The sequence below is a fragment of the Crocuta crocuta genome, unplaced genomic scaffold (assembly GCF_008692635.1).
Source record: "Crocuta crocuta isolate KB4526 unplaced genomic scaffold, BGI_CrCroc_1.0 scaffold48, whole genome shotgun sequence".
In the NCBI taxonomy this organism is placed as follows: Eukaryota; Metazoa; Chordata; class Mammalia; order Carnivora; family Hyaenidae; genus Crocuta; species Crocuta crocuta.
Genome location: NW_027533089.1, coordinates 3,639,717 through 3,651,274, shown reverse-complemented (window position 1 = coordinate 3,651,274; position 11,558 = coordinate 3,639,717). Strand labels below are relative to the sequence as shown.

Below are 11,558 nucleotides of genomic sequence, written 5' to 3'. Positions count from 1 at the left end.
CATAATCAGAAAAACACCTAAAAAACAAAACATGCCTTCCTAACTGGACTGTCCAGTTTTATTTCCTCTGCTTAAGATAGTTATATTCGTTACAGGGTCAGATGAATGTAAAGGGAACTATTGAGCAATTGTTACAAATAATCATGATTAGAAAACAAACAGAAAAATGTAACCAGAAAAAATAATAACAGTCCCTAGTTTCAGTTTCTAACTCACAACCCCAACCCTCTTGCCCCCACAAAAAAGGCAGAAACTTTACAAAAACAAATTAAGTGTTGGCAGAATCAAGGGAAATGCCACTCCATGGTTTTATCCAAGTACTAAAAACGAGCGACAGCACAATGTAACAGGAACAAAACAGTACTTTGGTATTATGGTGCCACCCGCTGGCTAGAAGTCCTCATAGCAGACAGGAAACCCAGCCACTAAAGAGATTAATGGAGTAGAAAGGAAAACAACACTGACATTCTAATTCATTACAGCATCAGGAACTTCCAACAAAAAAGAACCACCCATATTATTTATTACCACAATGAAAGAAAGTAACTGTTAAGTATATTTACAAGGGTAAAGTTTATTAATTTTGAAATACAAGTCTACAATCTCCAAAAGCTAGGATTTGAATCTTAGTCAAAATAATTAACATATAAAATGTCATTTCAGCCTTGTAACTGAATATATAAACAGTCTTTTTTTCTAAATACTTATTTATTTTGAGAGAGAGAGCAAGCAGCACAAACGGGAGAGGCAGAGAGAGACAGAATCCCCAACAAGTTCCATGCTGTCATCACAGAGCCCAGTGAGGGGCTTGACCTCACCAATTTTGAGATCACGACTCGAGCTAAAATCAAGTTGGATGCTTAACCGAATGAGCCACCCAGGCACTCCTATAACTACAGTCTTAAGCAGAAGATGCACATTTGCATTTTGTTGCTAAGAAAGAAATTATAATATTCACAATATAATTAAATGTTAATACAATGCTAGCCCCACCTCCACCTTTACCAGAGAAGTAACAGAATGCATAGAAAAAAGGACATGTCCAAAAAACTGGACTGAAAAACATAGTTTCACAAAAAATCTTAAGACCATTCTGATAAACTAGTATAGATGTTTTCTTTAAAGTACCACAGCACCTTTATAGTCCAAAATATATTTATTTTCATCCAAATGACACCATTTCTGCCTTTCCAGACAGTTCTTTTCCTAAATGCTAACATCACAGAAAATATTTGAGAATCACTTCTCCTCAAGCACAACCTTCCTTGGTTAACACTCAGAATCACACACAAAGGCTTGATATCCTTTTTAGAGTCCATAGGACTCTGCTGAAAGCTGATCCCTAAGGACCATACTTTGGAATTTCTCCACAGACATGGCCTGGTCTTCCAAATGAGAATTCAGGAATATGCTCCAGGCCATCAGTACGGCTTCAAGTTTCTTTGGCTTAATGATAATTATCATCTGGTCAGCAAAGCCAAGGTCTTTGTTTGCTCATAGATGATTGATTGCAGATAAGAATATGATGAGAAAAGTCACATTCCCACAGATGTAAACTGCTAACACCACCTTTTTGAAAGCATGCCCCTGCAAGAAAAAAATTGAGATATGAAAGAAAGAAACTACTATCATTAAGGTTTTTGTCAATAAGTGAGAAAAGAAGGACTTACTTCTGCTTCAGCTGCAGTAAATGACTGAAGGATCTGAATTCTAGTATCATCCAATATTTCAACTGTCAAGAACAACATAAGTTTTTAAGTCCGGTCAGTATGCCAGTAAACTAACTCTCAAAAAAAAAAAAAGCCCTGATGTGTAGTATTTGCTGATTTCAAGGGTATATATTCTCCCATTTCAAGCTACCAAATGTTGCAAACTTCCTGAATATGTAAGGCTCTCACAAATTGGGACAAGCTGGCTACAGCACACATTTGTCAGGGAACTTAAAATATGCCTCTTATTCTGGTCAATAAACACCATTTTGAATTCTTAACAAACCACATTTTAAGTACATTTGTATTTTAAACAGCAAGCTGTAATTCAGTGGTCATCAAAAACCTCATCTATGTGACCCTATCAAAGACCAAAAGTGGCAGCATAGATTTTTACCACTCCGCTCCGAAAAGCTCCCACATTCAAAGCAAAGAGGTTTTGTTTTTAGAAGTCCACCTTTACTTATCATTTAGGGGGTTGGAAACTAAATAAGACATAGCTCAGAAGCCAAGCTAGTTTAAAATATCACCCACTGTCTACTAATTTCTCCACTCCTAATGCCTATCGGTATCTTGATTCCTAATGGCCACAGGTATCTTTGCCACTAAGACCAAAATGGACCTTGCCACTAGAAAGCTTGGGTAAAGTAAGTTCTTCCTGGTTAGGCTGCCTAGTTAGCTAGCTATATATTATGCATATGGAAACCTAAGTGATAGCACACAGTAAATTTATCAAATAGGTAAAATCCATCTGCAGCTTTGCCCTCTGTTGACTTTGGGCATCTCTTCTTCCTCCATGTCTGGGTTCCCTCAGCTCCACGCATTCAGGATCCTCAGAGTGTACTGGCTTTAGACCAGCATGCAAAATAAAAAGTACTTACCAAAAAAGACTTCCTTCCTAAAACCTAAAATCGTTCTCCTTTTTACTCACAAATTCTAATACTAATAAGTATAAAAAAACAAAGGCTGGCTACTTCCATGAGTTCTAATACTGACTAATCAGCACAGACATCTTTAGGGAGCTATCAAGTAAGAGTCAACCATTAGTAGCTGGAAACTAATTACATTCCAAGAGTTTGTATAAAAGGGATTCTATGTAACATGGCTTTTTGAGCAGGCTACCTTTTCGAGAAAGTCGGTAAGCATGTATCTCCAGAACAATCTCAGTCCCAACGTGCCAGGCTACAAATCCAATCATTGCATAGGTTTTCCATGGGCTAGGAAGGTTCAGTCCTGGTAAATCCATTCCCAGGAACATTTCTGCCACTACATTTAGAAGAAAATATATATATTCAAATACAGTCACCACCAAGAGAGGTGATTATGTGTGTACATGTGTGTGTATTACATCAACTAAAACACAGTAAGAGTTTATGAGATGAATTAGATTAATACTTAAGATGAAATACTCTTTTTTTATTGTAAGACTAGAAATGGTACGATGGGAAATTATACTCAAGATCTACCAACTGTTTAAAAAGAGACACTCAAACTTTCCAAAAAGTTTTAAGTCTCCAATGTTGGAAAGGAGAAAAGTATGGAAATCACTGCTAACTGTACTCCTCCCTCCACGAAGAAGCCCCAAAGACTACAGAAATGTGAGAGTAGGGGGTGTCAGTTTAGGTATTTATTATATAAGGCATAAAAATATACTGGATAACCATACTTGACTTTTGACAATCACCTTCCCTGGAAGGCACCATCCCCATGGAAAGGATGTGCAGACAGTCCACCTCAGCCCACCTCACAAATGACCCTCAATATAAGCATTCAGCCATTAGCATAGCTTGCTTATTCTGCTGGCAAAGACAAATGCTAAAAAAAAAGTAAGTCTCACAAGGAAAGTTTTAATGCTGTTTTAAAAACCTTAAACTGAAAACTGAAATAATGATTTAAATAGTTACCTCTAGAAATTACTTTCTGGATTTCAATGTTTAACGCTGATTTCTCCTCAACAACCAATTACTCCAATTACTAATACATCTAAAAATCATTTAAGCCAAATTACAACTTGCAGCATAAACAACCAGCAATTATATATGAATAAGTGGCATCACAATTACTTACCTGCTATTATTCTAGCAGCTGTTCCCATACTCCAATGAGTCCAGTTAAACATTTGCCTTCTACCAAATAAAGAACCAGTCAGTACTCTCAAAAGAGACAGAACTACAATTAATTCCCAAGAGAATAAAAAGCATGCAATTTCCTTTCTTGCTGGGAATTAAATATCTGAAATACATTTTAAAAACCTTTTAAAGTAAATATAATTTATCGCTGAATTTCATGAAGCACAAAGTATTTTCACTTAAAAGGGAATTAGTTTGCCAAATAATGTTAAGACCACTTGGGGGGCCTGAGTGCTTAAGTCAGTTAAGCATCCAACTCTTCATTTCGGCTCAGGTCATAATCTCACCATTCATGAGATTGGGCACCACAGTGGGATTCTCTCTCTCCCTCTCTTTCTGCCCCTCTCCCATGTGCATCTGCACTCTGTCTCTCTCTCTAAAAATAAATAAATAAAAATTTAAAATTTTTTTTAAAAAGCTATAAATACCTTGGGTCATATAAAGGTGGCCTGAAGGCTGCCAGAAGAAGCTGAAGAACTGCTAAAACCATCACTATACAACCAAGGTGTGGGTGATAACCTGCGTACTGAACAAAGTTACATCATTTCAATGGTCTCAATCTCTCCCATCAATTTAAAGCCTCGCATTAAAAATAATACACACAGATGTATTCTTAGTGTTTTCTGTAGCTTAAACACTTACCACTAATAATAGGCACCATTCACTGAGTGCCTACTTTATACCAGGCACATACTTTATAGACATTATTACTAATGCTCACTACAATGCTTGACAGTTATCAACATCCCACTTTTAAAATGGGGAACCGAGGGGCGTCTGGGTGGCTTAGTCGGTTAAGCATCCGACTTTCGCTTAGGTCATGATCCCCCGGTTCGTGGGTTCGAGCCCCACGTCGGGCTCTGTGCTGACTGCCGGCTCAGAGCCTGGAGCCTGCTTCAGATTCTGTGTCTCCCTCTCTCTCTGACCCTCCCCTGCTCATGCTGTCTCTCTCTCTCTCTCTCTCTCTCTCTCCCCCTCTCTCTCTCTCTCTCTCGGAAATAAATAAAACATTAAAAAAAAATGGGGAACCGAGACTTACAGATATCAAGCAATGTGTCCAATACCACGCAGTGTATAAACGGTGCTGGTGGAAGCCATGCAGAGTGCTGTGTCTCCCCCATTAGGATGTTAGATGATCATCAACACTAACCCAGTAAAGCCCACCTAGGACTAGTTAGGATCCCCATGTCAGGAGCAATCATCCCAATGTTTTGTGATTATTTGTTCAGACCTCTGTGTTTCCCTGAGATGAAGGTTCTATATATATGATTCCTTATAACTGAAATGCTTAATAGAACCTTAGTCATTCATTGAATGCTGATTAAATTAATAACCTATAAAGCCACTGCATTAAAACCTTATCTCCTCTGTTCAGAATGAAGGTCTAACCCAAGAAAAAAACCTCAACAAAGTATCTCAAGGGTTTTGGCTACACTCCTCTCTCAGAGATGTTGTATGCCTGCTCAAAAGAGCAGACTGTGTTAGCACAATTTAGTACTTAGCACAATTTTTCCACTTAACACTTAAGAGAGAAACTAAGGCAATGTTCTAACCTGTGACATGTTTAGATTGGGGAATATTACAGTCTGTTGTCACTGACTGCCGTGCTTGGGTGGACTCTAAAATCTGCGATCTAGAAGAAGGATATAGTGGTTTCCAAGCCATGATAGGAAGCTTTGGTAAACAGGAACAATAAGCTGACAAAAGAACATTAGAAAAACACTTTCAAGCCATGGACTCACTTATGCACAGATAAAATGATAACCAGGACCATGGAGAGGGAGAGTGCCTCTATCTCATAAAACAACAGAAACGACTGACACAAAATTCTTGTATGTCTTTAGACTGTGCAGGGAACTATCCTAAGTGCTTTCAGCTAATTTAACTCTATTCTCAGAAAGCCTATGACATTGCTACTATACTATCTCCTTTATACTATCCTATTCATAAACTGCAAAGAGTGCAAACTACAGAGTTTTTAAAATAAGTGTTAACCCTTAACCCAAATACAGTTCATATCAGAAAACCTTCATAATTTCCTTTAAAAAAACAGGTCGACCAATCTAGAAACTACCCAAAAAGCGGGAGGGAGGTTTCCTAGTGACCCAAGATTCATCAGTCTTGACCTTATAGCAACAGCTCAAAGTAAAATACAGTAAAACCTTGGTTTGTGAGCACAATTCGTTCCAGAAACAGGCTTGTAATCCAGAGCACTTGTATAGCAAAGCGAATTTCAAGAGCCATTGGCTCAGAGGTGATCATGTGACATTCAGCATCATGTAATACTTGTATTACAAGACACTGCACATTTATCAAGTTGAAATTTATTAGAAATGTTTGCTTGTCTTACAGAACACCCACAGAACAAGTTACTTGCAATCCAAGGTTTTACTGTATTAAATTTTGATATTGAGTTCTGACTGGCTGTAAAACTGGAAAAATTTAATGGAGCACAGGCTCTGACCTTAGGTATATCCCGTGTTCTCAGTAAGCCTTATTCCTTAATTCAGTAATTACTGAGGACCTACTATGTATCAGAATCTGCTCTGGGTGCTTAAGATATATCAGTGAATATAATAGTAAATATCCTGGCTCTCATGTAGGCTTAGTGGTAATCATAGTATGAGTTAGAGAAAACCACGTACAGATATATCACACTTTGAATTTTCACCGCTCCACAGTGAGAAAATTCACCCAAGCTATGTAGAATATATACAACATTTGATGTAGCCTAAAAAGTATAATTCATCACCCAGTAATCCACAATGACATCCTCACTCTGTCCCTGACCCCCAGCCATCTGGAATAGTCATCAGATGATTAAAAAAGGAAAGAAAGAGAGATGCATGCAGAAATATCTTTTTACCCATCATTTGAGAATAAAGCAGCAATCTCCTTGGTCATCAAAATGAATTTATATTAAACAAATCCTGCTTAAGAGATACTTACTGAACTCCAGCCTCTTCTGTAAATAAAAGGCAGAACAAAAGCAATGCAGGTGAGGGCAGTAGTAGTAAGCATGAGCATCCGATGTACCTGCAAGGGTGAAATGACACCATGAGAACAGAGTTAATCATGTATGTGAAAGGAGTTGGCGTAACTGTGGGGAAAAGATCACGGGGAGAGATTCACTAAAGGTATGCATTCGACTGACATCTAATCACAGTCTGCAGTGAGTTTTAAAATATTTTACTAAATGACTGAAGTTCAAAGAAAATTCTAAGCCGCCATGCTCATCAGTCAAAAGCATTTGCCAAGACTTCACCAGCACAGAGCAGCCGGAATAGATATTTCATACACAAAGCACACCTACTTGCCAAGTCTTAAATTTCCTTCCTTTATTAAGGACCAGCACCAAGCACAGTGCTCTACCAGACACAGTGAGATAGCAAGGAAACAAGACTATTGTCTCCCCACGAGCTTAGGAAACAACTGAGTAGATGAGAGAAACATATATGATATGTCAATTCATTGTCAATTCATTTTCATTGTCTGAAAACATTGAGAGTGGAGTAACAGTTGAGTATGCCAGGATAAATGGTGCAAACCAAAACTATCCCAGGGAAAGAAGGACATATAATCACTCTACATATCACATGATGTACACAGACATCATAGTTTTAAAAGCAGTGGAGAATTTGAATTGGTAAAGCGAAGACACAAAGAATATTCCAGTTGGGAATATCCACATGAGCAGATGAGAGAGAAACAGAGACAAAGACAGAGAGGAGAAAGAGAGAGAAACCAAAGGCAGAGACAGAGAGGAGCAAAGTACATAGCAGTAGTAAGAACAAATAAAACAAATTGACCCTGCCAGCCAATAGTGAGAAACGAGGCTAGATAAGGTAAGTCTTAAAGGTTACAAATTTATATGAATATAAAATTTCAAGAATACCCCTTAAAAAGTTAAAACTCTTTCAATAAAGAGTATTTTTTTTTCAAAAGCATACGTGTACATTCTATCTCAACACATACTCACTGATCTTCCACTATATGTGCAACTATCCCCTATGACACATGAAAAAGTTTGTTTTGCTTTGTTTTTTTTTATTTTTTTATTAAAAAATTTTTTTAGTGTTTTATTTTTTATTTCTGAGAGAGAGAGACAGCGTGAGCAGGGGAGGGTCAGAGAGAGAGGGAGACACAGAATCCGAAGCAGGCTCCAGGCTCTGAGCCATCCGTCAGCACAGAGCCTGATGTGGGGCTAGAACCCACAAACTGTGAGATCATGACCTGAGCCGAAGTCGGACGCTTAACCGACAGCCACCCAGGCGCCCCTGTTTTGCTTTGTTTTGAGGGGTGCTTATTGACTCTTGTCTTTCTATTATGAGACTGCCTCCTCATCCCATGCAAAGGGGCACCATGAAAAGGAACACTTCTAGCTCTTCTTTCCACCCACAGAGGAGATAGATGATCTTGATTAGTGAGCAAGGGACAGTCTAACACTGATTAGCATCAACCAGGACAGACCCCTGCTATTTCTTTCTTCTGTTCTCCTATCCTCCTAGAATCATCTATACTCAGTGCAGGAAGTGAATGCTCTTGCAGGCTCTCCCCTCGGCCAACAGACATGTAAGTCAGGATCTTCTGTGTCCCAAAGTCTGTATTACAAAGGGATGCGCATGGCCCTCATACATTCTCCAATCCAGCCTGATCCTCATAAAACTGTCTCTATTTTGATCTCCATCAAATATCTTATTGTCTATTTTCAGTTGGTTAGGAAACCAAAGGGCAAAATGTAGAAATTATTAGGATTCCCAAGTGACAACTGTAAACCACAAAAAAAGAAAAGAAACACACATACTACATATGTTTTCATGTTGCAGTGTTTAAAAAATATGGAAATTGCATTAAGCTTTTTCTTCCACCTACCTGAAACCAACCTGCTTGACCAAAGAAAGGCTTTGACCAAACAGGTTTGAAGAACCGAGCCATGAGCACACCTATGCTAACGGTAGTCATCCATGCTACAAACATTAAAGCACCTACGGGTGAGAAAATAGAATGGTTGACATCACAAACCAAGCTGTTTCCTAAATGACCAAGCCAAGTACTAAGAACATAGAAAACAACGAACAAAATACATTCAATGAATGTAAGCATAACCCAAAAACATCCCATATTCCGCAGCTTTTACCACCACCACTACTACTTCTAATAGCTAACACTTCTGTAGCTCCTACTGTGTGCCAGGCACTGCCTCTAAGTGCTACACATGTATTAATCTAATTGATGTTTACAACAATCTCATGAAATAGTTATAATTATTATTCCACTTTTGCTGGTTGGGGAGACTAAAAAATAGTGAAGAGAAGTAAGTAATGCCTAAGGTTACAAAGTCAGGATTCAAACCCACTCTGGTTTCAGCAACTATGCTCTTTTTTTTTTTTTTTAATTTTTTTTAGTGTTTTATTTATTTCTGGGAGAGAGAGAGAGACAGCGTGAACAGGGAGGGTCAGAGAGAGAGGGAGATACACAATCTGAAGCAGGCTCCGGGCTCTGAGCTAGCTGTAAGCACAGAGCCTGACATGGGGCTCGAACCCACGAACCGTGTGATCATGACCTAAGCCAAAGTTGGACACTCAACCGACTGAGCCACTCGGGCACCCCTCAGCAACTGTGCTCTTATCCATTACCCTAAGACAGCCCTACTGCAGGTATCTCAGCATCTTCTCGCTTCTCATGCCAAAAAACAATGAAAAACAAATAGGCATGTTACATGTGAATCCAATTACTGTCAATCTGGAGCTACTACTAGAAGCAAACTATCAATAATAAAGTTATTCTCAAGCTTAACTATGATGACATTTATTGAAACTCTACGGAAGGACTAATTCTGGAGAATACGAAGGAAATAACACCAAATCAGGAAAGATGGCCCCACCCAATACTACTACTTAAGAATAGTATAGTATACACAACACTATTCCCCTACTTTTAATTCCCATCTTTTCAAAATAAAACGGGCTACTTTTCAAATGGAGTCAACTTTTATCTGTAGAACCAGAGCCTTGTGTTTAGACTACTGCTCTTCCGACGTGGTTGATTTCATCATTTTAAGGATACGATATTTACATACAGCACTGAGTGATGTGTATACCCTCAAATACTTTGTACATTATTCATTTCAACAAAACTGTATCTTTGAGACTAAATTACTATTAAACAATCAAAATCACAAAGCACTCTTCTATTATGAGCCTTTATTTTAATAAACATCATAATTAAGGTCTCACAAAAATTAAATTGATTAACTTAGTGATACTTAACTCTGGCTATAGTTAGAAACAACTAGGGCACTCCTGAAAAATTATAGATGTCTTAAAAGCTCCATTAGTGGCTTTAATGTGCAGCCAGAGTTAAAACCACTGAATGATCCCTACTCTCTAGTTTTAATAAAAATTTGCAAACATTAAGATAGACACTGCTACCTGCAAATGTTAATATTTGAACATAGAAGATTTATGAAAATTTTGCTAAATTATGACCACTACTGGGGCGCCTGGATGGCTCAATGGGTTAAGCATCCAACTTCAGCTCAGGTCATGACCTCACAGTTTGTGGGTTTGAGCTCCACATCAAGCTCCCTGCTGTCAGTGCAGAGGCAATTCGGATCCTCTATCTATCCCTCTCTCTGTCCCTCCCTCATTCACATTTTCTCTCTCTCAAAAATAAATAAACATTTTAAAATAAATAAATAAATTATGGTCACCACCATTCCTAATCCAGCCAGTACCAAGTCATCAGGTAAATTTATTCCACAGAGTAGTAATAATGCTATCCCAGTAACTTACCATGAGCCTTCAGAAGGAATAAAGAACGGGAGCCTCCCACATTCTTTGGATGGTCTATCACATTATGTTTCTCATATGTAATCAAAGGTTGCTGAGAATGCTTATAAATTCGACCTGAAATTTTAAAAAAAGAAAATGAAGAAGAATTACTTCCTCAGGAGAGAAGGAAAAGAAAGACAGTGGCATGGCATAGAAACAAAATTTCTTAAGGTAATAAAAAATGAATTAATATTATCAGAGATGTCACTCATATGCAAAAGCCACGTAAATGTATATTCAGTACATGTGATCTTCTTGAAAAAGTTAAAGAAATAATTTAGCCAATCAAGAGATAAATCAAAATGAGAACTAAGAATGGAGAAGTTATAGGGTGCCCAGGTGGCTTAGTCGGTTAAGCGTCTGATTCCTGATTTTGACTCAGGTCATGATCTCATAGTTTATGAGACTGAGCCCCGTGTCAGGCTTCACACTAATAACAGAGCCTGCTTGGGATTCTCTCTCTCTGCCCCTCCCCAGATCATGCTCTCTGTCTCTCAAAATAAATAAATAAACAAAAACAAAAAAAAACAACAACTGAGATTATGGTAAAAGAGCTGGGGGTATGCAAGAGACCAGTCAAACACTGTGTGAAGTCAAAATGATCCCTGATAATATAATCAAAAATCACTGAAAATGTAATTCTTGAAAAATACTACATAGTTTTTAAAAATCTGGAGTCCTACACTAAACTAACAGAAATTGGACCTGGACAAAGGAAGTGGAGAGAAGACAAACAAAAGCATTTTGATGCTGTATTATTTGGCATATGGTCAATTCAGACTGGGTCTGACTATCAGACCAAAGTCCTAAATAACAGTGATGTAAACAAATTAAGGATATGTTATTTATTATGTATAAGATTAAATATATGAATGCACAGGATTATT

General features: G+C 38.0%; 1 protein-coding gene across 1 annotated transcript in view; it reads right to left on the bottom strand.

Moving 5' to 3' along the window:
* Positions 1 to 554: 554 nt before the first annotated feature.
* The window catches only part of FRRS1 (ferric chelate reductase 1), a 42,356-nt gene continuing 31,352 nt past the window's right edge, over positions 555 to 11,558 (bottom strand). The window contains exons 9-16 of the mRNA XM_077746176.1: positions 10,633 to 10,746; positions 8,711 to 8,823; positions 6,788 to 6,874; positions 4,267 to 4,364; positions 3,777 to 3,835; positions 2,832 to 2,975; positions 1,671 to 1,732; positions 555 to 1,587 (exon numbers count right to left, since the gene is read on the bottom strand). Of these exons, the coding sequence (XP_077602302.1) occupies positions 1,495 to 1,587; positions 1,671 to 1,732; positions 2,832 to 2,975; positions 3,777 to 3,835; positions 4,267 to 4,364; positions 6,788 to 6,874; positions 8,711 to 8,823; positions 10,633 to 10,746 (770 nt within the window). The 3' untranslated portion in view covers positions 555 to 1,494. The remainder of the gene's footprint in view (positions 1,588 to 1,670; positions 1,733 to 2,831; positions 2,976 to 3,776; positions 3,836 to 4,266; positions 4,365 to 6,787; positions 6,875 to 8,710; positions 8,824 to 10,632; positions 10,747 to 11,558) is intronic.